The following is a 27,523-nucleotide window of genomic DNA, read 5'->3' as shown; positions in this document are numbered from 1 at the left end:
TCTTGATTTTGCTTATTAAGACATCTTGAGACACGTTGATGGCTGAGTATGTTGTTCTATTGTATGGGGGTGCGAATGTGTAGTCTATCTGTCTCAGTTGTCCGAAGCATTTCAGAGAGTTCAGACGCCCTGCGCGCTCCCGCCGATGGGTGGGAGGGCATGTACGCGCGGTTGGGGGGACGCAGGGGTGAGGGTGCGAGTATTGGAACGCGGCCATCAGTGGCCGGAAACGACGCTGATGTGTGAAACCCGGATGTCGGAAGTCTATGGCATCTAACCCATAGCAATCCAACAATATGAATGAAGTAGATTTTTTGATGACGTCATCGCTAAAGAGAGAGAGGCAGCGCTGCAGAAACAGAGGGGGGAAAACACTGAAACTGTCTCGTTATGAAGGAAGCTTGTGGCTCAAGTGAAAGTGAGTTTTTGCAAGAGTGGCCACTCGTTTGAATAATCACAATTATTTAAACAGTTATTTTTTTTATACAAAACAAGAAAATATTTAAACATTAAAAAATATTAAGACAAATAAAATAATTTGAAACACTATAATTATGTAAATTCCTTTTGGAGCAAACAAGATTTATTAAATGAGTCATTTTAAAATAAAAAAGGTGCACATATACATGTTTAAACAGCTTAAAATAAGTATTAATAATCTTTTAATTTTGTTTCCGACTATACTAATTTTGTAATTGTGGAGTGTAATAATTGAAATTGTAATTGGATTTTGATTAATTGCACACCCCTATTTTGAGCCTTAATTTGTAAGGCTATGCATAAATGATACTTCATTTATATAGCGCTTTTTCTCCGGATTGTGATCTTAAATTAGAATTTATTGTGTAGGCTTTGCTGCTTGTGGATGCTAAGTGCCCACTATGGAGGTAAATATGGTGCAAAAGTAACTTGTACCTGTAAACAAATATTTTTAGTTGTATAAAAAAAGCTTAGCTTTAGCTGCAGAAAAAAGTATAAATTTGTATCTGTGAAAGTTGTGATTTGTACCTGTAGAAATGACAACTTGTAGTCAAAGAAGTCGCCACTAGGAGTCACAAGTGGTTTTTCTGCTGCTGTCCAGTCACGTGAGTTTTGCACCATATATCTCGCTACAAAAGGTGCAAAACTGATTCGTACTTGTAGAGCGCCGTGATTTGTACTCGTAGAAGAAGAGGGCGGGCTCTGGAGGATTTGGGCGGGCTAAAGCTCAACCTCATTGGTTGAGCGAACGACCGTCGGTTGAACTCAAATGACGCCCATGCACAAGTCCGCAATTCTAAACAAACAGAGTAGCCACACCAGTTTACGCGTCATTTTGGAAGAAGAGGACGTCCCAGGCGTGAACATTTCAACATGGTTCAATGTACAAACACCGTGTGGAACAGCTTAAACGTTGGTTGACATGAAGAGCACTCAAAGTGGGCAGAAAGAAAGAAGTTTTAGTATGAAGGTAAGATTTATTGTACGATCATAACTCGTAATCCGGTGCGAGCTAGCTCATCTCATGTTGTTAATTGTCACGAAAACTTAACACATTGAAGTCACGATTTTCATTTAAAGATTTGAAGCCTACTTTTGGACTGTGACTTTCTGTCCTGAATGTATTTCCTTTTACCTGGTCCATTTGTATTGCCATAGCTGAGACAGCGTAAACATACGATCAATAGCTTGTCCCTGCACTTCTTTAATGTCTTCAAAAACTACCTGTATACTTGAACTGAGATATATTAAGCTCGACACCCTTTCATATGATGTGAGTTCATGATGACATATTTGCAGTTTTTATTTCAAAAGCCTATACTGTACATACAGTATCCCGTGTGTTGTTAAAACAAGTTTTGCAGTGAAATTCAAATGATCATTCTTAACACTTGTAAACATACACATTTGCCTTTCAACACTGACGCCAAATAAAAATAGTGCAAATGGAAATGTTTATGAACAATGTCTGTGTCTATCAGTATTACCACTATTTCTGATATTAAGATGTGACAAAATCGTAGTTTTTTTCTGGCTAACAAGATAAAGCTAAACGTTTAACCGATTACGTATAATGTCAGTGACTGTGTTTTGATAATGACCCAGCTAGGAAGCTATAATAATTTTTTATTGTATGAATATGCTGACCCAACCATTCTGTTTGCACAGATGCCAGCATGCAGTCAATCAAAGCTACTTCTTGATTCATCTCTAGACGTGGCACATGGTGTGACATCAAACCTGCTTCAAAGTGGCTGTGAAGTCCAACAAATGAGAATCCTTGATACACTGGTTACTGTTCTGAGAGAATTTCATTGCAATCACCTTTGGGAAAGTGAAGAAATTATGCTTTCTAGACGTCTTTCCAATTTTGAGTTGATGTTAAAGGAGTACAATTTAATCCATATTGAGAGTTATTTTAAATAGTCAGATCAAATAACAACATGTATCATTCAATAAACAAGATTGTGCATTGTTTGAAATGTTTTATTTGATGTCCAGAAGAGCTGTTTCTGCATCCATTACTGTGGTAGTGTCAACCTTAATTTGAAGATCGGGGGGGTATTCCATCAACGCAGCTAAAAAAAGCGAGTCTCATGCAAAAAAGCGAGGCTGGAAGGAACACCATCTCCGAATAAAGCGCCAAGTCGTTCCACTAACCCATTGCAGCCGCGTCTAATCAAAGCTAACATAAACCAGGCTTGCATAGCCTGGCTTTGTACACGCTCTTGGGGTAGACAAGAAGCCCTGATGAGTCGATAGGGCGAAATTGCGATACAGGTACAAGTTACTTTTGCACCATATTTACCTCCATAGCCCACTATTGTGGCCCACTCATTTTTTCATGTCAGAGACGCCACTGATTATTATTTTTGGGTTAGTTATAAATCACAGCTAATGAAAATCCCAAATTCACCATCTTGAGAAAGGAGATTACATCAGAAATTTGATGGTTTTGACCAAGCCATTTCAAAATAAAATACTGCCCACGGGTTAACATACAGGATTGTAGTATGCATAATACTTTCATAATCAAGGCCACCTTGAGTAATCCAATTAAATACTTACCAGCATGTTCCATATTAAATGCTGTTTGTGACATTGATAATGTGTCTGTCTTGCTGTGTATCACCTGTAACAAGTTAGCTCTCTTTAAGAACACTTTTAACGCTTGTGATTCTGCTTCGGTGAATTCTATCATATATTTTGTAAAAACTATGCGCATGAGAATATTCTGCTCTAGTCTGATCTAATGCTATGTAATCGAATCCATTTGAACTGTAACAGGCTACAGTATCAAGAATTAAGCAAATTGATGACATGTGAAATAGGGCATGAGGAAGGCCACAATTAGATTTGCTTTTGTTTCAACATCCATCCATTTTCTATACAACTTTTCCGAGTGAGCTGGAGGCAGGACTAGTCACCAGCCAATCACAGGACATGAACAAACAACCTTTCACACTCACACCTATGGACAATTAAGAATCTCAATTTGTCACATTTGAGTATGGTGGTGGACCCAAAAGCGAGGAAGCTGAGAAGCGAGGTAGGTGTAAAAAAAGAACAAAAAACAAAAATAAGGTACTGTGATAATGAAAAATAAACAATGTCTAAAACAATCTACAAAGTACAAACCATAATCAGAAATAAACTTACTCATACCAAAATAAACCAGACAGGACTCATAGGTGCAGGAAACAAGGTGTGACAAAGACAAGGAAGGACTTATGCTGCATTCGAGGATAGTCGGTAGTCGGACTTTTCCGAGTTCAAACCAGGAAGTGTGTACAGGAACGCCCCCTTGAACTTGGAAATTACACTTGCAAAGTCAAATATGTTTTTTTTTTAAATAAAAAGGGGTGGGGAGTTGTGATATTTACTTGGGAAAAAAACTATTAAACTTATTTATTATATTATAAATTTTACGAGAGTTTTGGGTACATTTTCCCAGTTTATTTATTTATTTAAATTTATATTTATTGAGGAGCGAACTCATGACCTTCTGGTTGGTAGGCAGACACTCAATCATGTGAGCCATATAAGTCTTGTTGTTTGCCATTATAGGCTAATGTATTTTTGGTGTGACTAAATGGAACAAAAAATGGCTTGAAGGTACGAGGATTTTACCTGACACCAGCAACACAGCAGGAGTGGCGTGACTCAGTTCCTAGCGTAGCTGTCACCCACTGAAGGTTGTGGGTTCGTGCCTCAATCCTAGTAGTTTTTTTTTATTGGAAAAAACAAACAAACAATCTGATAAGATGAACTCGGAACTCTACTTGAAAAATGTACTTAATTTTGGAGTGAAAACACTTTCCTAGGTTTTTTTTCCCCCAAGCAAATATTACTCATTCTTTTTAGTGCACCCTTCCTCATTCTCAGTGATTTCAATATGCAAAAAAGCTCTCCTCCTCTCAATCTTGCCCCCAAGAAGCATTGTGAGTTTGACTCAGAATCAAATTGACAGACTCGACCCCTCCCTACCTGGAGTTAAGCAACACACGACAGTCACGGCCGACACGCGTGTGACGTAACAACGCTTCACTTCCGCGGTCACGTGATTTTGCACCGAATAAAGCACGGCATCGAAACACCTGCTGAGTGTCTGCCTCGAGCGTGACGTCACTAGATGTTCCACCAGATCTAGCGAGACATTGGGACGACCGATTGTGAATCTTCTGCCGCGAACGCTCGACACTTGTCTCGAGTGTCTGCTTCAAGCGTAATATCTACCTTTTAGGCCGTTCGTCCACATGATGGCGCAGTTTTGGAGCTTGAAACCGATCACTTTTGAAAGCGGGCTCCAGAGTGGAATTATTTCAAAACGCGCCCCACCTCTGATCTAGAGGTTTAAAAAATGATTGCAGGTGCTTCATGAAGCTTTAGTTTACTGTACTGTAGTTAAAAATCAGGAGATTATTTTCCTGTTGGTCTATGATGTTGTCCAACTGTCCAATAGGCCTACTACAATCATAATACAGATCAAACTTGGGGCTGGGGCTGGGTTGGGGTGGATGGCGGGGGTGGATGGGGGGCGGGGGGTCGTGGGGGGTGCGGGGGTTGGGGGCTGGTGGGGTGCCTGGCGGGCCTGCAGTGCCCCGCCCTGCTGCGTTGGGTCGGGGGCGCGGGCCGTGTTGGGGTGGGGGGCGCTCCTGCTCCTGGGTTTGCTCTCCGGCCGGTGGCCCTGGCGGGGCCCGGGGGTCGTCCTTTGGCGCTGCCGCGGCCTGGGGGGCCTTGAGGTGTTGCGCTTGCTCTGTCCTGGCAGGGGTCGACAGCTCCCCTCTTTGGTGGAGATTTTCATGCATGCCAGATCCACCACACCAGCATCTACCGAAACTCAGACACAATCTGCTTCCTCCTCAGGTCATTGAATCGGTGGAGGCTGGTGTCTGTGGATCTCAATCGGCTTCGTCTGTCCTTCCTTCCTTTCCTCAGTCTCTCCTTCGGTCTCTTGAGGTCTCCCTGATTTTTTATTTTTTGGATTTGTTGGAATTTAGATGTTTCTTGGGTTGGGGAAGAATTCTGGTGGGTGGCCCGGTGGGTGGTGTCTGGTCGGTGCTGGATTTCACATTCCTTGGTTTTCTTTGGTCCCCTCGGGTCTCCTGACGGCGGTGTTCGGTTTAGGTGAACGGTATGGGATTTTTTCTAATAGGTTTTTGGTGAGCTAACAAATACACACACGCACGCACGCACGCACGCACGCACGCACGCACGCACGCACGCACATACTCACCCACATATAAAAAAATAATAATAATATATATATATATATATATATATATATATATATATATATATATATATATATATAAAATAAAAAATAATAAAGAGCAATGATGATGACATTTCCGAATGAACAATACTGAGCTCTTTATAAAAAGAAGAAAAAATAATAATAATACAGATCAAACTTGAGTACTGTAGTTAGTAGTAAATTAGTGATATATACAGCCAGGTTGTTGTAAAGAAGCATAATTGCTGGTGAGAATGAGCAGCCAGTGCACATAAAAAACTAACAAACATGAATGAACAGATGAGGCACATGTTCCAACACAGGTACATGCTGTTCTCAAATTCTTAAGATTATCCCCCATGATAATATCTCCGTCTCAGCTGTATTAACGGCTTTGTGTATATCCCCTATATAAAGCGCACGGCGTAGTGAAAGCACAGAACAGGGAGTGCAAAAAGAAAGAGAAACTTCTCTTTGTTTTGCATCTTTTTCTCCCCAGGACTTCCAGACTAATTCTTCTTCTGGATTCAAACAAACCCCAATCTAACATACAGGTTAGAATCCTGCTGACATTACACATTATTTTATGAGTTGTTCTGAACTTTGTAGATTGACAGATCGATAATTGATTTATAGTGGAGGGGCATAAGAATTATGACTAGTCAGTTGTATACACCATACAATGCTGGGTTGTTTTCCTAAACCATTTGCTGGGTTGCTGTGGATTTTGAGGACATTGGGTTACTTTTACCCAAGGTTAGTCTAATTATTTTTGACCCAACAGTTTTGTATATTGAAATTTAAGAAGATTTAGGGCTCTATTTTCTTAGCGCGCAAAGCACACACGCCTAAAAATTGGCACATCTAGATTTTTGTTCCAGGGCAAATCTAGTTAATTTGACTGCATTGCATCGTGCTGCACGTTTGGGCGGACGAGGGTGTTTTCTTTTCCACGCCCCCCACAATTTGGTGGCAGAAAGAAGTTTAATCTTAGACCAATTGAAAGTGGGTTGAAGTTGTGGCAGCAGTTGGTGTAATGCGATTTTGAATTTACATCTGAGTCAATAATTACACCAAGAATTCTGGCTTGATTTGGAGCGTTCATTGACATAGGGGCAAGGTGACCGCTCATCTTGGACCTTTCATTTTTAGGTCCCCAAAAAATTACAAGTTCCGTCTTGTCTGAATTGAGCTTGAGAAAATTCTGGCCCATTCACGCAATGATTTGATGAATATACTTATATTATTATGAGACGGAAATGTAAAGTTGCGTGTCATCTGCTTGAGTCTATACGAGATGTTGTGATGCTACATAATATGTGCAAGAAGTGGCGTGTTGATATTACCGTAAATAGAAGTGGTCCAAGAATGGAGCCTTGTGGAACACTGCATGCAATCTTTGTTCACTCAGACTCATGACTATTTAGGCAAACTACTGTTCTAGTCTGTCAACAGGCCTGGACTGGGCCATCTTGAAGGGCGGGACAATTCCCGGTGGGCTACCCATGAATCGGCAGGCTGGAGCCCACGCATTTGTTTCAAAATCAGCCTGTGAATAAAGCGTGTCCACATCATTTTAAATTTAATCTCATTGTAACTCCAATCACCCTTACAGGCCATTATTATATACAGTATAGCACTGACTGTTACTAAGGGTGTCACAGAGTTACAATAATCTAGTATCAAAAGTAGCAAAACTTTAATCCACGAATAGAAACAATAACAATATAACTATATTTAACATTGTCTGTACAAAAATTACACATAAAAGAGGCAAAACACCATCACAAGAGTTATTAGTACAAGCAACAAAGCATGATGGGAAAGCCTCCTACGATTACCGTTGCTCTCCAAGTTAGCATCAGTCAGTTCTGTAGTGCACCAAAAGTGGTGAGAATACCTTTTCAAAATAAGAGTAGCCTGTTATTAAGCTTCCTTAATCTTGCTGGTTTAACTTCACTTGGTGTGACTTGTGAAGTGTAAAATGTCTTATCCCTTTTAATGTACATTTGCTTATTGGTTTCTTTTTGGCCTATGCTCGAAGGCAGCCTCTTGTTTGTTTCTTTTTCCAGTTTCCATCCCAATCTTGTCATACACTAACACTAAATGTCCGCGGGGACAAGCATGACCCCTCCCCCAAGAAAGTGTTTGCCGCAAACACTCCACCCTGAAGGGAATATACAAGCTAATAGGCGCTGTCGGAGTAAAAAAAAAAAGTCAGGGCTATTATTTTGTACTAATCTGAGCATTGGTGGAGCATGCATGATGTAGAAAAAACTTTATAATTACCTTTTTGAACTGCACATATATGAAGTGTTTTCCTGTCTGAAAATTTTGCAGCAAATTATTGGTTTTATAGAAATGAATTCAGCAGCAGCAGCAGAACCCAAGGGTGCCAACGCCAACCCTCCCAAGTTGAAGGAGAAGGAGACCAGACTGTTTAAAAGCAAGCCTCCCAAAGCTGGACAGAGGGAGTAAGTTGATAGTCACCACTAATATCGCTCATTAACTTTGAATAAAACATTGGAATCTTCTTCTTAGATTTGATGATGTTCCTGGGATGGAGAGCATCAGAGGTAACCATCACAGGAAAAAGCACAAAGTGAGACAGCCCCATCATCCTATGAACTTTTCAGAATTTTTTCTTTCTTGTAGATGCAGAAGTCATCTGCCCCTGGGAGGCTTTGGGGGACATACAGCTGAGTGATCTGGCCCAGTTTGGCATCGTCTAAATTGTGGTACTAAAACGCAGCTTATTCATAGCATATTTATTGCTCTCTTTGACTAATGGAGACGAGGCTGGTATGGTTATTAAGTGGGAACATCTGATGTTTTGAAATGAATGGAAGAATTCTTGGACAAGTATGACTTTTCATATTTTGCGCTGTAAGCATCACCTTTTTTGAGTCGATCCCAAGAGGTCTCTGTTGTGAGGTTGTCATCCAGTTTAACCCAGCATTTGTAAAAGTGTAACACACTGTACTGCTTTGGGTTTAGTACATGTACTGTATAATGGTTGCACAATAACATGTTGTTGCAAATTGTAAATTCTCGCATACAGTCCAGTTGTCCTCAAAAATTAAAAAATCTAATGATTGTATATCATCTGATTGTTGCATTAAAAATTTTATTATATTAACATATCAACCATTATTCTTCTACTCATTCTACTCTTCTGTTTAAAGCACTCTTCTTCTCATCTTTTTTTACATTCCATTTTTTATTGATTCCACCTTATTACAAAAATCACATTTGCCGTCTTTGTGTTTATCAATAGTAAAACGTGTTTGCCCTGCTGTCCAGGCACGTCCATCTCGTACTCAGCTTTTAAAGGACGGTTCTGAGATTTTTAAGTTGTCCTAATTTAAATACACTTCTAGTTAAGTCAAGGCAAAAATGTCTGTTCAGAATCAATATATTGTTGAGTTATTGTTGAGCTTTCTTTATTTTAATTTAGATTTATTATTATTACAATAAGTTATCAATTGATTATAATGTTTTCATGGAATAAATCTATTTTTGTATAATTCATAGAAACCCCTTGATTTTAAGCTTTACCTTCTAACGGCATGAATAATTTTTTTAGAGTTATACTTTATCCTGAACTTATATGAAAATACTCCATAAGAATTATTGAAAAAAATCCTATAGGTATCTGTTGAAATACTCCCTATATACATAGTGAGTAAATAATCTGATGGCATGTGCTTAAATCCATAAATCTGAAATCGATTGAAATACTCGCTTAAAAGTTACCTAAATAAATTATATATTTTCATAACCAGAAAGAGTTTCTTCTTTTTTTCATCAAATGGGATTTTGAGTTTTTCCTTGCCCGGTCTCTAAACTCTGTCAACTGTGGGTTTGACTTAAGAAGACTCTCTTGTGATAAAGGGCTTCCTAAACAAATAAATCTGATTTGACTTGAATTATATTTTTGTTGCATAAGTATCTATTTTGTCTGCCTAAAGTAATATTCACACTACCGTTAGTGTGCGGTATGCTTGATATAGGACCTTGCTCATCTTCTTTTTTTTTCTTCAAATGTCTGTCTATCACCTATCATGTTTTTGATGGGGTTGTCAGGTAGTGACTTCTTTTGTTCTGCTGTTTCATACAAGTCTTTATAAAACCTGTAGATCATACGAAAATTCTCTTGCCACATGCTTCGGTTACTGTGTCCGGTCTGCTTTTTTTTTTCTCTCTCCCAAGAGTTTCCAATCCATTTTGCTCATCCGGTAAAAAAATGGAGACACATGGCTTGAGAGGTAAGCACATATAAGTTCAAAAAACATGTTTTTGCCCTCCAAAGTAAAATTTCTATGAACAATGATAGACAACTTTGAAAACACACGTTTTCGTGCTTTAGTAAGCTACATCATGACTCTATATGGTTAGCATGATGCTGGTGGATGCATTTTTTTCAAAATTGTGTGCTGGGGTAATTTGTGCCAAAGGACCTGCGTTAAGTTGTGCCAATGGCACAACTCCACACTTCACACACTTTCCCTAAATTTTGATTATTTACTCTATATTACTTTATTGTATTTTATTGTTGGTGTAAACTGTATTCTAACATTGGGTCACCAAAGGTATGTGCCATTCTTAATTTTTGACCAAAATTCATCATGTCACCAGATACAAAAGGAAGACAGACAGGGTTTCAACTCCTCTTGAGGAGCTGTAAAGAGCAGTAAAAGAGGGGAAGACCATACGTCTGGTTGGAGAGATAAAAATCTGCAGGATGGCCATAAGAAAAATATAGGGATAAGAAAAAAAAACTGTCTCAGGCTTTCCCTCCCGAGCATTCACTAGGTAACAAATCTGGTTGTTCTGCTCACTTGGGTTATGTGTCTTCTTGACTAATGGCACAACCTACCCCACACTGGGGGCAAGTTGTGCCACAAAAACACTTTTTTTTTTCTAAAGCTATATTTCTCAAACTGTGTATTGAAGATCCAAAGTGATTGCGCCCAGGGATGCACAACACTTTAAACTATATGAACATATTTTAATTGGAGGCATTCCTGTAATCCCCTTGCGTAAAAGGCACTTTAAGTAAAAATTGGCACTACTTACCCCACTCTCCCCTAATTATGAAAGCAATCTATTCATAACCTCTGTCTTTAAAGTGGTATATTTTGAGCCAGCCATATAGATAATCCTGCTCAAGTCAGTGAAGAGCAGGGACGTGCGTGATGTCACACTTTTCACATTGTATAATGTTTGCAAAAGAGGCGTCAGTGCATTGCTATTAACAATACATTCTCATTGAAGAAAAAATGTTTTTAAGCCATTGCACAATAAATCAAGAAACCACTGAGGAACCAAAGTGAGGAACACAAATATGGCCTTCGTTAGAGATTTGTAGTGACTTAAGTAGGGTTTCAAACCAGACCGTAGTACTAGTCAATCTTTCATTATAATAAGTCCACACTTTTGACTGACTACTTTCTTATTTGTTTGTATTTTCAGGGTTAGTCTACAGTGTCTTATTTACCTTATGTTGACCCTAGGATTACTGAAGATGATGATTTAACCCCCCTGCCCCTTTAAGTCAACACTCAAAATACCCTAATAGTCCTATAGTTGTATGACCACCAAATTTGTCACTAAACCATTGATAGGAGGTGCTTACTGTAAGCCATGGCTATAAAGGCAAGTTGATAACATGATGACATGACCAACAGTGAGACTGCAAGAAGAAAGAAGGCTCAATCTTTGTCTTGCAGCTACTTTATTGACTCTTCTCTGCAAAGAGAAATTTCTTTGAAATTCAGCACTCCTACAAAATAAGTAAGTTAATTGTTTGTGTGATTTTCTGATAGAGATACTTTTTCCTAAACATTGATGCCAAGTATGGGATATTTCTTACACAATATGATGATTATATAATGTTTATTACATTTTTAAAAATTGGTATCGATTGTTCCTATCTTCAGCATTTCTCAAGGCAAATGTAAAATGTCTTAAATGCCATTGTGGTAAATGTAATTCTAATAGAAAGGTGAAAAGAGCAAAACTCATCTGCTTTTTTGTACACTCAAAGAAATACAGATTTAACGTCAACTGGTCCCACAAAACTATTTTATTTTAATTTGAAGAATTGGGATGATTAAATTTCAGCAGACGTTCTTAATTTATTAATACATCATATAGTTGTGTTGAGTTTGTTCAGTGCTATTATGTTGAATCTACTCAACATTAGTGGGGTTTCCATCCACCCATTTTTATTCAAATTTTCAAGAAATGCGAAAATAAAACTGAATGGAAACGCTAGAAATTTGAAAAAGTGCCCAAAATTCGCAAAAAAGTGTTTACGTTTTGGAGGGGGTGCATTTTGAAGCGTATCGAAAAAAGGAAAATACTAATTTTGACTATGGAAATAGGTTTTGCAAATAAACGCTGACAAGACTGGATACACGTTGCACGTTTTGACCGGATATTACATCACGCATACGTTTGTAGTCACAAAGCAATGGCGGATGATAAAGTAAGGTATGTTTGGGGGGACGACAAAACAGAAATATTTTATGAATTAATTAAAGAAGCAAATATTAATGCTATTTTAGATGAAAAACACCAAAGAAATGCTATGGTTTATCAAGAATTACAAAAGCAAACGATGTCGCTTCCTGCTTTTCTTCTTCTTTTAATTAACTGGTGGATCACATCTCTATGGTGTATACCGCCACCTACATTACACTAATGTTCGCAAAAGAAGAACAGATGGAAACAGGCATAATTTGCTTGTCCATTTTGCGCATTTTCAGTAAATTTGCTTAAAAAATTTAAAACAAATGGATTGAAACCTGACTATTATTACGTTGAATATATTAAACGTAATTGAATCATCTTTGAATCAACCCGACATTGTTAGATTTACCAATTATTGTGTGGAATTTACTAAACACCATGATGTAGAATTTATTTAACACAATTTTGTTCCATTTATTAAAATCACTTCACACAAATTAGTTTTCACGTTACAGGTGTTAAACGAATTCCACAAAAATCCATCCATCCATTATCCCAACCGCTTATTCTCACTAGACTCACAGGCGTGCTTTAACCTATCCCAGCTGTCTTCTGCCAGTAGGCGGGGTCAAGGTTATTTTAGTTAACGAAAACTAAAACAAAAATTTAAAAAACATTTTAGTTAACTAAATAAAATAAAAGAACAAAATCTAACTGAAACTACATTTTGCGTTTACCAAACTAACTAAAACAAACTATAATTAAGTATAGTGAAACTGCCCTTCATTTTAGTCTTTGGTCATTGGTAATTAATTTAATGCATGAGCCTTTGGGGACGATTTTAAATTCGATTTTAAGCAGATTTATTTTTACCATGGTGTTTTTTAATATTGCGCACAAGTAATACACATTTCTAAAACTAAAACTAATACTGAAACTAACTAAAACTAAACTAAACTAAGCACTTATTAAATAACTAAAACTAATAAAAATGAACAGAAGAGCACTGAAAACTAATTAAAACTAACTGAATTAAAAAACAAAACAAAACTTAAAACGAAATCAAAACTAACTAAAATGAAAATTCCAAAACTATAATAACCCTGGGCGGGGTACACCTTGAACTGGTCACCAGCCCATCACTGAGCACATATAGATAAACAACCATGCATAACTCACAATCACACCTAATGGACAATTCTGAGTATCCAATTAACCTACCATTCATGTTTTTGGAATGTGGGTAGAAACAAGAGTACCCAGAGAAAACCCACACATGCAGGCAGGGGGAGAGCATGCAAACTCCACGCACTAAGGCTCTGCCCTTGCATATTTGAACCCACAACTTCTCCACTGTAACCCACCCCTATAAATCCAAAATTCCAATCGGGTTCAGTCTTTTCATTCCAATTGAGGTGTTTACATGGACCGTTTTCATTTAGTTTGGCTGTTCGGATTAATTCTCATCGGATTACGTGGCTCCATGAAAACCCTGTTAGTGTTGATGTTGTTGATCATTTGGTGAATAATAGATTATAATCCTTGTCCTAATCCACTTTTGTCCCAGAACATGAGATGGATTAGTGTGATCTTGTTCGAAGCAATATTTGGCCCCTAATACACGCTGATTCGGTTACAGCTGACCTTTGACTTAAGCACTAGCATTAGACTGATCAGTTACATAAGACATGTGAAAATATTATGAGGGCGCAGACGACTGTTTGAAAGTGCATCTTGGTGGAAAAAGTTCTTCCCTTTTTCCATTTTTGATGAAAGTTTTCCAAGATGAACGCAGCAGCAGGAGAAAGAGGAAACAAGGCCGCTCCTCTTAAATTCAAACAGAAGGAAACCAGACAGTTCAAGAGCAAGGCTCCCAAAGCTGGCCAGAAAGGGTAAACTTGATAATATTCCACCTAATTGGACATTGTTTATCAGAACACACTGATATGTACTTTTTTTCCCTCAAAAGGTTTGACAATGATGTTCCAGGGATGGAGGGTCTTGGGGGTAAGTAGATTAGAAGTTGAGTCTGGGACATCTTTAACGTTTTATAAGTGTTTTTGTCCTTCTGCTCTTCAGACTCTGCAGTGATCTGTCCCTGGGAGGCATTTGGTGACATGGAGCTAAGCGACCTGGCTCAGTTTGGCATTGTCTAGACTCGCAGGATGGCCCTCATCGGATGGACGACTCCAATATATGCATAGAAGCAGCATTACTGAATAGTCAATTCATACATGTGGGAGAAATATCTGAAGCTCAGGTTCACACAGAGGTTTTCATGTCACGACCTGCCATATTGGATTGATAACCTCAGTGTATTTTCTGTAAGGGGTCTCTTCTTTCTGCTATTCAAATGTCACGTCTCAATCTACAAATTCCCTTATCATGCAAATAATGTTTTAAAAAGATTTTCAAGAAATTGACAGAGCATTCCTCCAAAATATACACAAATACTAATTTATAGAAACCAGCATTTATTTTTGCACCATTACATCAACCAATAAATCATTTGTTTTTACTGTAAAATTTAGTTAATTTCTTTCTTTTCTTTTTTTTTTTTTACCTGAAAATTTGGTTAAAGAAATTTTTAGTATATGGTAACTGTTGTGCAAGCCCAACAAACTTGTAACATTAAGTACTGTACGCCCAGTTAAAGAAGTCATAAAAGCACCAGGCCAGTGTGTTCTGCTTTATTTATTTATTTATTTATTTGGTTTTTGCAATCTTTTGGGTTTTTTGTTTGTTTGTTTGTTTGTTTGTTTGTTTGTTTGTTTGTTTTTGCAGGATGTTTAGATGTCTTGTGAGATGCTGATATCTGGCGTGACATCATGAGCAAAAAGTATAATAAACCACCACTTGTAAAAATAGAAGTCATTGTTGTCAATCATTATGTTTATCTCAATCCATCCATCCATCCTATTGTATAGTGTTTCCTCATTGCGGTTGCAGGTGAGTTGAAGCAGGGGCTTGGTGGCAGTGGTGAAGTGGTCCCTGGAGAAGTGGGTATACTCTCAATTTTCAGCATTTTTTTTTTAGTAGTCCGGAAAAACATCCTCCTTTAGAAACGGTGACATTTCAAAAATCTGTCATTTGTACTCACTCACAGTAATAAAATTATCATGACTTGTTAAGAACAGTTTGGTAACACAAGCAGCTTGAAATAATGTAAAATGTATTTAGCATGATTCATTAAGCAAACAAAGTATATGTTATAAAACAAATTACAATATTAGTGAACAAAAAAAGGGGAAAACAGTCTGGTTAGACTTCAGTATTGCTTTGTCCCCATTCTTGTGTTTTAACTTACCAGTACTTAAAAAATAAGTACCAGCTTAGCGACTATAAAACTAACTATAGAGCATGTACCGGTAATTAGTGTGTAACCAGCAGCGTCCACCTGACGTCGCGATCAAGTATCCTGTATACGAGGGCAAATCAGATCGCCTGAGCTAAATTTCTGGGTCGCCATTGTGGCTTAGGGGAGCATTTGAAGGATTGTTTTCCTCAGCATTACCCGCCCTACTCTGCCTCCGATTGCTTCATCAGTCCTCGTGCCAAAAGTTAGGCAATCTAATTAGCGTAGGCAGAGGGTATCAGCCAATTAGAGGCAGAGGAGGGTAGGCCATGGTGTTTTGAAAACGTTTTACTTTTGAGCCCGGTTCTAAACGTTTTCAAAGGTTTCAAGCTCCGAAACGGCGCTGCCATGTGGACGAACTGCCCAAACGGTAAGAAACTTGTGCGAATACATTGAAACGGGCTTTCATGTGGGCGGGGCCTTAGTTGCCAGCTTTCTTTCAGTGCTTGTCAGTTCATTGTCCGTGTTATGTCCTTGCCATGTCGTGTTTCCTGTGTGTTGGCTTGCACCCTCAGTTCTACTTTAGTTTTGTTCATACTAGTGTTTGGGTTAGTTAACTTCTCCCTGTTATTATGGCATTTTGTTAATTAAGCTTCTTCTTTAAATTCCTCCAAATACCTTTATTTTATTTTATTTATTTTTTATAATAAAGTGTGTGTGTTTTCTACGACCTGCTTGCCACCTTGCTTACCTGCACTTGGGTCCACCACAATAACAACTTGACAATTTTTTTGTAAAATATATGTTATTAATTGACTCCTACCAGAGGGCTTGATGGCCGATGTTGTCATATTTATGATTGAAATACAATGACATCCACCACACATCAGCGGAGTGCAGATTCCTAGCAGCGCTCCTGCATGCTCTGATTGTTTGCACTCAAAGGTAATGAAGGGATCACCCTCAGCTGGAGCTGCTCCGTTCATTAAACTGAATTATTTACCATTTGATCAATAATGGCTACAAACCACTTCTCCTACTCAAAAGAAGAAGGTGAGAACACTATTATTCCTGACACTTGATTGAGTGAAAGTCCCCTGAAGAAACACCATGCCAAAACACTCTTTCTAAATCTGGAGAAAGCTTCTGAGAAAAAAAGAAGAAGTTACAGCTTCAGATGACTACATTGTCTGACTACTGGCGTGAAGGGATGATACCACTGGGACTAAAAATCAAGAAATTTCCATCATTTGATGCAGATGATGATGAATTTAAGAACAAGTGGGAAGCCATTTTTTAATAAATGCTCTCTGGACCTTATTCTCCTACTAATTAAGGAGGCAAAGAAACAACAAATTTCAACACAAAATGAAATGACTCAGTTGAAAGAAGAAATAGCTTTGCACTTCTACAAACAACAGATTTATTTTGAAAGAGAAATAAAAGAAGGACTGGCTAAATTGCAAAGAGAAATTACACAAGCTAAATTAGCTAAGTTCAAACGAGATCAAACTGACTATAAGGAAGGTAAAGTCTACAAATGGAAAACAACTTGAACAGTCTTACAACAAGACAATACAAAGAAAAAGGACTGTCTTATTTCAACTTCCAAGCAGTGAAGAACAGCACTCTGAAAAGGAAGACCAAGCAAACAACTGTTTTTTTTAAGAGTCAGGAGGTCTCCCTGATTGAGGTCTCCCTGATTTTTTGGATTTGTTGGAATTTAGATGTTTCTGGGGTTGGTGAAGAACTCTGGTTGGTGGCCCGGTGGGTGGTGTCTGGTCGGTGCTGGATTTCACTTTCCTTTGTTTTCTTTGGTCCCCTCGGGTCTCCTGACGGCGGTGTTCGGTTTAGGTGAACGGTATGGGATTTTTTATAATAGGTTTTTGGTGAGCTAACGAATACACACACACACACATGCACGCACGCACGCACGCACGCACGCACATACACATCCTCAACCACATACAAAAACAAAAACAAAAAAGAGCAATGATGATGACATTACCGAATGAACAATACTGATCTCTTAAAAAAAAAAAAGAAGAAGGAAAAAATAAAAATAAAAATAAAAAAGAGACCAAGAGGAGACAACAGAACTCGGAGACGTCAAAATGCAAGACCAGAAGAGGCTGAGGGAAAACCAAGAAATACTCCAAATCAACGACAACACACCAGAAATCGATCACGGATGGAGAAGTGATCAATATATCCGATATTCATCTTACATCCATTCGGACTGCTGTGCTGTCCAACAAGTAGAGCCAAAGAATTTCAGACAAAAGGGGATTTGTTTAAATTCAATAAAACAGCTCAAATTATGGCATCATACAAACTCTAATCAAAGTGCCCCCCAACTTGGAGTACAACCGAGTACAACAAGAACATTTAAGCCAAAATTCACATTTATGCCTAATATTAGAAATCCAACAGTAAATACCTTTTATAAAAAAAGAAAAAAAACTCGAACAAAAAGAGTTACTTACAATCTATCTTTGGAAGAGAAAAAGGGGTTGGATGAGTTATCTACTAAGAAAGAAATTATCATCAAATGTGCGGATAGGGAAGAAGAAACTGTAGTTGTCAGGGGGAGAGACCAATACCTCACGGAGGCAATGAGACAGCTGATGAACCGTGAGTACTACACTCCATTACAGTCTAATCCTCTACCACAACTTCAATCTGACCTTTTTTAACTTAATACACATGCCAAAATGAAGACTGGATAACACAGCATGAATATGATTTTCTTTTTTGTGAATATCCATTTCTGTTCCTGTATTTTATATGCTCCCCAAGATTCATAAGAACTTGGAAAGTCCACCCGGCAGATCTATAATTAGTGGTAATGAGTCCCTGAGTGAACCATTGTCAAAATGCATTTATTTTCACATTAAAAGCTTGGTATCTTCTTTACCATCCTTCATTCAGGACAGCACATACGTTTTGAATAAACTGAAGGAAATAAAGAACATTGGCCCTGGATATTTGGTTACTATGGATTTTGACTCACTCTATACCAATATTGCACATGAGGAGGGACTAATGGCCCTTACACATTATTTAGAAAGAAGGTCTCCTGAACAACTGCCTCCTGCTGGATTTATCGTGGAACTAACAAAATGGACTTAAGACAACAATGTTTTTCTGTTTCTCAACCAAATGTATAAACAACAGAAAGGTACAGCAATGTGAGCTTGCTTTGCACCTAATTATGCAAATCTATATTTGGGTTTTTGGGAAGAGAAATTTGTTTATTCCAATTCCAATATGTTTCTTGATCAAATAGTATGGTGGGGACGCTATATAGATGGCGTGCTGCTATTTTGGTCTGGATCAGAAGAGGAATTGACTCAATTTCATGGCTATTTTAATAATAAAAACACAAATCCTAATTTGAGTTTAGAATTTTCTGTGACAGAAATCACATTTCTTGATTTAAAAATCTATAAAGATGATAAAGAAGATCTTCATACTACAATCTATAGAAAATCTACTGACCGTAATACAATCTTGAGAGCTGATAGTTACCACCCCCCATGGTTACTAAAAAAACATCCCTTATAGTCAATTTCAGCGACTGAGAAGAATATGTGATGATAACACTCATTTTGACCATCATGCACAAGATATGGAACAAAGATTCATAAGCAGAGGATACAAAAAATAAATTATTTCCACAGCTCATCAGAAAGCTAGAAGTCAAAATCGAAATGATTTGCTGATTTTAGAACAAAAAAACGAAGAAAGTAAAAATCAAGTGTCATTTGTAACACTTTATACCTCCGAAGCCAACAAAATTAAACATATAATTGAAAAAAAATCCTTACAAGTGACAAATTACTCAGAGAAATACTTCCATATACTCCAACAGTCAGCTTCTGGAAAGGAAATCCTTAGCAATAAACTAGTCAACTAGTCGTTGCAAAAAAAGACTTGACTCAGTAAAACAACGGGAAACTTTACATGCGGAAACTGTGTGCATTGTGACACCATAAAGACTACCAATATTTTTACAAATACATTAAATCAAAAATACAATAATATAAATGAGTTTATCAACTGTTACACTACGTATGTGCTCTATAAACTTGAATGCCCTTGTGGCCGTTTTAAATCCAGACTTGCCGAGCACAAACAATCTATAAGAACAGGCAATGCTCTATACCCTATGGCACTGCATTATAAATAATTGCAATAAAACTTTGGAAGCCTATGGTATAGAGCATATACCTGAGTCTATAAGGGGAGGAGATTAAAAAGACTCCTGCACAGAGAGTATTTTTGGATCTACACTTTAAGAGCCACAAAGTTTCCTGGTCTGAATGGTGAACTGGATTTCATTCCTTTTCTTTAAGATCTCTTCTGAAAAAGACATTGTAAATAATTGTATATTATATATTGTAAATCGTATATTGTGTTTCATTTTTTAATTATTGACTTTTAAAAATATTGCTGATTGTTGCTTGCTGATTGGATGATGAATACCAGCTGACTGTGTGTCCATCCCACTGTAAACATGTGACTAAGTTCTATATAAGCAGTTGTCCTTTTCAGCTTGCCCTGACGAAGGCCTACCAAGGCCAAAACGCGTTGGCAATTTTCAATCAACTGGCCATGTGGCAATAAAGGCCTTTTACTTGAAACACCTTTGAGTGCCTCAGTTTCTCTCTTTTTTTGAAAATGCTTTTGCGGATCCCTCCACTGAAGAGCACCAAAAATAATTTTTGGGGATAAATCCCGAAATATCATAGCAGCGCTCCTGCATTCTCTGATTGTCTGCTTGCTACCTTGCTTATTTGCACTTGGGTCCACAACAATAACAACTTGACTTTTTTTTTTTTTTTAATATATGTATTTAATTGACTCCTCATAGGGCTTGATTGACGATGTTGTCATATTTATGAATGAAATACGATGACATCCACCACACATCCGCGGAGCGCAGAATCTGTCTGCCTGCGCTGCTCATCGATGGTCAGGGGGCATTTAATGTTGTGCAGCGATTTCTCTAGATTATCTGAAACCTTTGATGACACTACGGACTATAGATTATGAAAAACTAAATTCCTTGGATTTGGATTTTGAGAAATATTCTGAATATTTTGGACTATTTGCTCATGCAGTTGTTCACAAAGTGGTAAACCTGAGCAACTGAGCTCCTTTTATACCCAGTCATGACACTCTCCTATTTACAATAAACCTGTTCACCTGTGCAATATTTCAAATTGGTGAGTTTTTATTTTTTATTTTTGGACCATTCCTCTAACTTTCCCAGTATTTTGTTGCCTCTGTTCCATTTTTTTGGGAATGTCTTCCAGGCATCAAATTCAAAATGATAGAGTATTTGCAAAACACAATAACTTTACACAGTTTCAACATTAAAAATGTTTTCTGTAAAGTATATTAAATTTAATATAGGTTTAAGATGCAAATCATTAGAGGTGAACCGGATATTCGAACAGGCGTATCTGGTACGGATAATTGATCTTAATTTAATTGTGTAGTAATAAATAATGTAACCCGAAACACAATTTTTTAAACAAAAATGTTAAGTGTTTTGAAGTGTGATAACTAAGTCATTTATGAATACTTTTTTATAGTTTTTATTTTTTTTTATTTCATTGTTTTGCCCTCTATGGACAATAAAAGCAGTACTGTGCTATGACCAAAACTAACAATGCTGTATATACACTACTCACAAACATTTTGAGATATTTGGCTTTCAGGTGAAATGCAAAAAGTTCACGCAACAGTGATATCATATCATGAAAGTAGAACATTTAAGTAGGAGGATGCACTGGTGATTTCCTCATTTCAAACAATTCATTGAAAGAAAATTTAACAATAGTGGGAACACCACAACTCATGCTGTTCACAAGTCAACTCATTGTCTGGCATCCCACTCTTCTTGAAGGGCAGTTCTCAGGTCATTGAGTTTCTGGGGTACAGAGTTTCCAGCCTCAACACGGTCGGCGACTCAGCTGATCCCACAGGTTTTCATTAGAATTCAGGTCTGGAGAAAGTGCAGGCCATTCCATTTGAGGTACACCAGTCTCCAACAGCCAGTTCCCTGATGATGTCACCTCGATTATGGGGAGAGATTTGTCCCAAAAATATTCACACAAATAAATTCGTGATTTTCACGTGTTTTTGAGATCCACAAATGTTTTTGCAATTTTCAGGATATTTGGATAACTGTAGCATTAGTAAAGGTAATATGACATTCACGGTAACATTACATAATACCGGTGGACAGTGAGTATGATTTGAAGTGTTTTGTGGTGCGCGGTGCCAATTACAGACGTAGGCCTTCACTCAGCACCCCAGCCTATCCCCCGCCACCCAATGTCACCTCACCGCTGAACACCACCACTTGCCCCCGCCCCCACCTGATTGTAAATACACTACACTTGTATCCAATAACAGAGAAAAGCAATGTCATGTGGTTTATATTGACATATTTTGCTAAGCTTGGGATTTGTACTCTATAAACACAGGAATTGGATGAAGCAAGCCAGGAAAACTAATGGGCAGACTTCCCAGCATACATCTTGTCAGGCACCGATCAAGTCAATTGGTCAGTGAGTTAATCCTCTTGTCCTCTTAAGAGTACCTTCCTGCTACTTGCTAAGACAGAAGCTGGACATACTGTTTGACTGACTGTTGTAGTCCATGTCTTTGTGACCTGGAGACATCTTAGCAATTTCAGCAGGCTTTGTTTTGTTTTTGTTTTCAAGGCAAGTCAGGGCTATGGGACAGGAGGAAAGCCACAGTGAGGAGATTGATTTAGCACAGATTCAGGAGCTGTGCATAATTTTTATGAAGGAGTGTCCAAGTGGTGCTTTACATTTACATGAGTTTAAGAGGATCTTTGGAGTACCCAGCACCTCTGCAGACGAGTCGCTCTTCATTGAAACAATATTCCACTCATTTGACACCAATAAGGTAAAATGAGTGACTGAGCAAAGCAATGAATTGTAATAATCTTGGGTTCACACCCGCCTCCTTTGTAAATGACTGTTTTGATCACAGGACAATGCACTTGATTTCATGGAGTATGTTGCAGCGCTTCATTTGATTTTAAGAGGAAACCTAGAGGATAGGCTCAAGTGGTCTTTCAAGATGTATGACAAGGATGGAAATGGAAAATTAGACCGGCAAGAGGTGAAACGGATAATAAGGGTAAGCCAACTCGCACCCTAACCACCCCTGTGTTTTGTCATTGAATGATTCCTTCAAATATTTTTTTTCATTTTGCGGTTTTTCATGATGAAAATGTTTCATAATGTTTCCAGAGTGTTTATTGAAGTGCACTAAACAGCTTAGGGCTGCAAGGCCACATATAGTACCTGTAATGGCTGCTTCACTTTATTGGATGAGAAGGTAGGTTAGGTCCTGCTATATCTGGCTGGACTTTACAGTAAGATTCTAAGCCCAAGTCAAATTAGCCCACCACCATGCAAACGGACTTACCTGACATAAATGGCTCTGAATGCTTTAACCTTGCTATAACATAATACTGTATGTGCCTTGTTTTTACAACATTGCGAAACTTCTGAAAAGCAACAGTTATTATAAAACATATTTTCTGTAAAGTATGCTTGTGTGTGTGACCCATTTTACATATCACGCAGATTCTCTACAAAATCAAGCTCCAGACAGCTGATGTTGATTTGACGCCGTCTGAAATATGCGACAGAATCTTTGAACTGGTTGACCAGAATAGCGATGGTAAGGAATCACTCTCATTAGAAAATGTGATTATGCATACTGTGGTGGTGGTGTCTTATTTATTTTTTTAAATCTATAATCAATAAATCTCTGAGCAAACAAATAGAAGGAAGCAGTTTTGAGGAGCACATTACACACAAAAGCAAATGAATAAAAATAATAATAAATTACATTCAAAATACCCTTACCAAACAGAAGTATATTTAAGTACATTATACTTGAAGTATACTCAAAATTAGGAGAGTACTTCTTGGAAGTATATGCCACCAAGTAAATGTTAAGTACTTGTAAGTACTGAAACATATACTAAAAGTTTACATACTGTAGTATATACCGGTACTTAGAATGTACTTTTACTTTTTGAAGTATGCTCAAAATTTGGAGAGTATACTTCCAGTTTATTTTTCTTGTACTTTTTGGAAGTATACTCCACCAAGTAAGTGTTAAGTATACTTGTAAGTATACTGAAACATATACTACAAGTTTACATACTGTAGTATATACTTGGAAGGCACTCGCTGTTAATAACGGACCAAAATTATAGGTTACATTTATTTATAAAGCCGGGAATATCATGTGGCTGGATAGACTAGATGTTAAGTTCGCTACCTTTGGTCCCAGAGTTAGTTTTTTCGATCACTGCCAATTTATTACTTCGTTTTTTGCTGTCAACTAAACTGTGGACATAAGTATACCACAAAGTGTACTTTCAAGTATCAAGTATGTACTTAAATATACTATAAAGAATACTTTAATATTTTATAAGGTATAGGTGTACAAAAATGCGCCAATTTAGTCCCAAGGAGTTTACTTAAAGTTTACTTTTAGTACAAGAATAAGTACACTCAAAAATAAACTTAGGTATACTTAAGTATACTCTATATTATGTACGTAGAGTATATTACTTTTTGGTAAGGTTATTTATCTAAGTATACTTGAACCATGGTAACAAAGCTTTTGTTTGATTGAGCACCTTCAACGTTCCAGTGGCTCACTTTGATCCGAAGTCAACACTTTCATATTATGCATTTTATGAAAATGCATAACTACTGGTGTTCATAACATTTGCTTGAAACTGCAGTTTGCTCATAAACAATTGTTATTACGCACATTAAATTTGAACATGGAAAATGTGTTAAATATGTCATTATCAAAACAAGTAGTAAGCCAATTTTACTCAATGTTTTATCAGAGGGGCTCATTTACCCAGGGCTCATTTACCCAGGGCCCAAAAGACCAAAATCAAAATCCATCCATCCATCCATCCATTTTCCGAACAGCTTATCCCCATCAGGGTTGCAGGCATGCTGGAGCCTATCCCAGCTATTAATGGCCGGGAGGCGGGGTACACCCTGAACTGGTTCTTTTTTAAATTTGTCATTCCTATTGAACAATAAAACTACTACGACTAACCACTCTAACAAAAGAAAACACATCTCTCTCTCTCTCTCTCTCTCACTGTCTCTCTCTCTCTCTCTCTCTCTCTCTCTCGCTCTCTCTCTCTCTCTCTCTCTCTCTCTCTCTCTCTCTCTCTCTCTCTCTCTCTCTCTCTCTCTCTCTCTCTCTCTCTCTCTCTCTCTCTCGCACTGTTTAAAAAAAACCATTCAGCTACACACATTCAAACAACGCAAATTCAAAAAAGGCCCTGATTGCTGTTTTCAGTGATGCAATGCACTTAAAGAATCCTATTTAGCATTAGCTCCGCCTTTTGGTTCGGTGCAACATCAGAAAATTATAAAATAATAGTATTATGTCATCTTCATTTGGAGTGGGGCCCGGGGGTTACAAGGGCATCCAGAGTCACTGTTGAGAGGGCACTGAGAATAATGCCGTAGAAATCCAAAATTTCCCCTAGCCAACCTATTATGACAAAAATAATAATCTATTACCTATTATCATACAGTAAATTCTAGTATTCAAGGATCATTAGCATTAGGATATACGTCACTTAAGTAAAATATTCTTGTAATGTGCCGATTTTCTCTGGTTAAAATTCAGCATTTATATAAAATAGAAGATCAAGGACTTTCTCAGTCTTGGGTTATGACAACGTAAGAGTCTTCATTGAATTTAAGTCACGTATGTGCTTATGCTTGTGTCACACAGGTCAGATATCCTTATCAGAGTTCATGGCGGGAGCTCAGAAGGATGAATGGGTGATGAACCTATTCAAGTTGGACGTCAACGCCTCAAGCTGGGTCATCCAAAATTGTGGCAAACTGCCATGATCTTAGTGAGGGGATCCTCAGCTTTGGTTCAAGAGTGACAGATGAGGTGTTTTCATACCTTGACTTTGTCTGCTCTTTCTATGTTGAGCTTCTTCTGATTTGAAGCTGAAGGGCAGTCAACCTTTTTATGGCCTCAGTTTTGCTGTAATTTGGGCTGCTGGTTTGAAGGCCAGAATTTTTGCTGCAATCCCGACTTGGCAGCGAGCTCAGTGAGCCCAATATGGGGAGGAAGTTTGCTGTTGAAACCAGAGCACTGACATGTCAGTATATGCAGTCATTATGACTAATTAACAGTATTAAGTTGATGTTCTATGGAAATAAATACCAACTACCTCGAAACGATTAGAAACTTACACTATAATTTCTTTTGTAAAATGTAACTTTAATTACACATTACTGTAAATTATTTTCATTGTTCTAATTACACACATTGTGTTTCTACTACCTACTTCGTAGAGCATTATTTTGATGAACAGTATTGTTAGTAAAGTGAAGTTCTCATAGGATCACTAGACAAGTGGTACAAATACATACCTCACAGTATGAGTACAAAATAGTAGCAAAACTGTTCATCCTCTCACATTTCAAAGCCATGAAGTGAATGTTTTGTTTATTGAAGACCCTAAATCACCCTTAGGTGTGAATGAATGATTGTCTGTTTTTGATTGGTTGGTGATCAGTCCATTCTGTCTCTCACCTTAAATCAGCAAGGACTGATTCAAACCTGCCCCAACTACATTAGGCCAAGTGATATGAAAAGCGGAAAATTTAGTCGTGGATATTGAACCTGGCAGGAATGACATGAAGCATGTGCTTTATCTTGCAAACTACCTCAAAAAATGATTGTGTTTGAGTTCTCAAACAGTTTGAAGAGTGAAGAAAATGTTGATTGTGTGAAAAATATAGTGTATACTGATTGACCTGAGCTACCTACCTCATGTATTTATTTATTTTTGGACAATACCTCCAGGGCTATTCTCCCCAGCTGCCTCTGCTGTGACAATCTATGTATGGTGGGTATCTAGGCCATTGCCACACAAACCCATATTTGTAAAAGCATGTGTGTTGTGGAAACTGTTTTTAATCATTAAACATTTGCATTAAATTAATTTTAATGTATACAGAGTTTCATCACATACTGTGTGGGTGGATGTAATTTGTTTTGCCCTGGGGCAGATAAATAAATGTATATATATATATACACACACACAAAATCCCTGTTCACTGTTTACTTGTAGTTTTAGCTTTAATTTTGTGACCACAAAGAGGAAGCTATTACACGGCAAAACATATTGAGTCTAATATGATCATTGCTAATGAAAATTCAATAAAAGCACAATATCTTCCAATTTTGGCAGGTGGGTGCTAATTTTAAATTTCTTACCCAAAATGTTTTCAGTATATTGGAATTTTTCTCCTAGATGCAACATTGTGAAAGAAACAGCTATGTCATGTGTAAGAAATTTATTGTAAGAAATATTGAAATAAACTTACAATGCTCTGATGTCATCCTTTACTGCCCACAACCTGTTAAGGATGCCACTTTTTGGAAATCAAATTACTTCACTTACTTACCAGTATAATGGTCATTATTTATTTCAATCATCTCTCAGCATCATTACACAATTTCTGAAAGAAATGCTGAATATTTTTCAAAAGTTGAAATAAGAATGGGATTTGATTAATTTGTCACTCGGATCAAATCATTTCATTGTATATATCCTTTTATTTTATTTTTATTTTTTTAGGGATGTCCGATACCACATTTTTTCAGACCGCTACTAGTACAAGTACTCAACTCTTGAATAGTCACTGATACCAAGTACTAAAACCACTAGTAGTTTTGATACATAAAGTTTCCCTCTCCCTAAAACAATGGCAGTTAATTTTAAGGAAAGTCCTATACATCCCAATATAGTATTTGCCCTTAATATTGTATAGAATTAATGTCAACTTTATATTCTTCCATTTTCTAGTTCCTGATCGTAAAACGGCCACAAGAGAGCTCCTGATACTGCTATCGGCCGCTGTCGCGAGTACCGATACCTTGAAATAAAGCTGGATATCGGTACT

General features: G+C 37.6%; 3 protein-coding genes across 6 annotated transcripts; all 3 read left to right on the top strand.

The window, feature by feature from the left end:
• Nucleotides 1-6,122: 6,122 nt before the first annotated feature.
• On the top strand, nucleotides 6,123-8,859 carry LOC147178092 (retinal cone rhodopsin-sensitive cGMP 3',5'-cyclic phosphodiesterase subunit gamma-like). 2 transcript variants are annotated; one of them, XM_086071145.1, is made up of 4 exons: nucleotides 6,123-6,270; nucleotides 8,076-8,190; nucleotides 8,258-8,292; nucleotides 8,372-8,859. In XM_086071145.1, the coding sequence occupies exons 2-4, from the start codon at nucleotides 8,078-8,080 to the stop codon at nucleotides 8,446-8,448; spliced, it is 225 nt and encodes a 74-aa protein (XP_085927271.1). In that variant the 5' UTR covers nucleotides 6,123-6,270; nucleotides 8,076-8,077; the 3' UTR covers nucleotides 8,449-8,859. The 2 variants fall into 2 exon arrangements, with proteins under 2 accessions (XP_085927271.1, XP_085927272.1); XM_086071146.1 differs by having other exon boundaries at nucleotides 6,136-6,270; nucleotides 8,057-8,190.
• Nucleotides 8,860-9,011: 152 nt separating this feature from the next.
• LOC147178091 (retinal cone rhodopsin-sensitive cGMP 3',5'-cyclic phosphodiesterase subunit gamma-like) lies at nucleotides 9,012-15,052 on the top strand. 3 transcript variants are annotated; one of them, XM_086071143.1, is made up of 4 exons: nucleotides 9,012-9,984; nucleotides 13,970-14,085; nucleotides 14,163-14,200; nucleotides 14,273-15,052. In XM_086071143.1, the coding sequence occupies exons 2-4, from the start codon at nucleotides 13,979-13,981 to the stop codon at nucleotides 14,347-14,349; spliced, it is 222 nt and encodes a 73-aa protein (XP_085927269.1). In that variant the 5' UTR covers nucleotides 9,012-9,984; nucleotides 13,970-13,978; the 3' UTR covers nucleotides 14,350-15,052. The 3 variants fall into 3 exon arrangements, with proteins under 3 accessions (XP_085927269.1, XP_085927268.1, XP_085927267.1); XM_086071142.1 differs by having other exon boundaries at nucleotides 9,012-11,512; XM_086071141.1 differs by lacking the exon at nucleotides 9,012-9,984 and adding an exon at nucleotides 11,526-12,209.
• A 7,095-nt stretch (nucleotides 15,053-22,147) lies between these two features.
• Nucleotides 22,148-26,881, top strand: guca1g (guanylate cyclase activator 1g). The gene is made up of 4 exons (XM_086071431.1): nucleotides 22,148-22,436; nucleotides 22,524-22,673; nucleotides 23,126-23,222; nucleotides 25,329-26,881. The coding sequence occupies exons 1-4, from the start codon at nucleotides 22,242-22,244 to the stop codon at nucleotides 25,448-25,450; spliced, it is 564 nt and encodes a 187-aa protein (XP_085927557.1). The 5' UTR covers nucleotides 22,148-22,241; the 3' UTR covers nucleotides 25,451-26,881.
• Nucleotides 26,882-27,523: the final 642 nt, after the last annotated feature.

This window comes from Leptonotus elevatus, chromosome 3, assembly GCF_054856555.1.
Source record: "Leptonotus elevatus isolate MCC_2025b chromosome 3, RoL_Lele_1.0, whole genome shotgun sequence".
NCBI classification, from domain to species: Eukaryota; Metazoa; Chordata; class Actinopteri; order Syngnathiformes; family Syngnathidae; genus Leptonotus; species Leptonotus elevatus.
This window is presented reverse-complemented; position numbering and strand designations above follow the sequence as displayed.

Coding starts and splice junctions, on each gene's coding strand:
- LOC147178091 (XM_086071141.1), top strand. Junction 14,086..14,162: donor CCCAAAGCTGGCCAGAAAGG/GTAAACTTGATA, acceptor TTCCCTCAAAAG/GTTTGACAATGATGTTCCAG. Junction 14,201..14,272: donor AGGGATGGAGGGTCTTGGGG/GTAAGTAGATTA, acceptor TCTGCTCTTCAG/ACTCTGCAGTGATCTGTCCC.
- guca1g (XM_086071431.1), top strand. CDS start 22,242: ATGGGACAGGAGGAAAGCCACAGTGAGGAGATTGATTTAGCACAGATT. Junction 22,437..22,523: donor ACTCATTTGACACCAATAAG/GTAAAATGAGTG, acceptor TTTTGATCACAG/GACAATGCACTTGATTTCAT. Junction 22,674..23,125: donor AGGTGAAACGGATAATAAGG/GTAAGCCAACTC, acceptor CATATCACGCAG/ATTCTCTACAAAATCAAGCT.
- LOC147178092 (XM_086071145.1), top strand. CDS start 8,078: ATGAATTCAGCAGCAGCAGCAGAACCCAAGGGTGCCAACGCCAACCCT. Junction 8,191..8,257: donor CCCAAAGCTGGACAGAGGGA/GTAAGTTGATAG, acceptor TCTTCTTCTTAG/ATTTGATGATGTTCCTGGGA. Junction 8,293..8,371: donor TGGGATGGAGAGCATCAGAG/GTAACCATCACA, acceptor TCTTTCTTGTAG/ATGCAGAAGTCATCTGCCCC.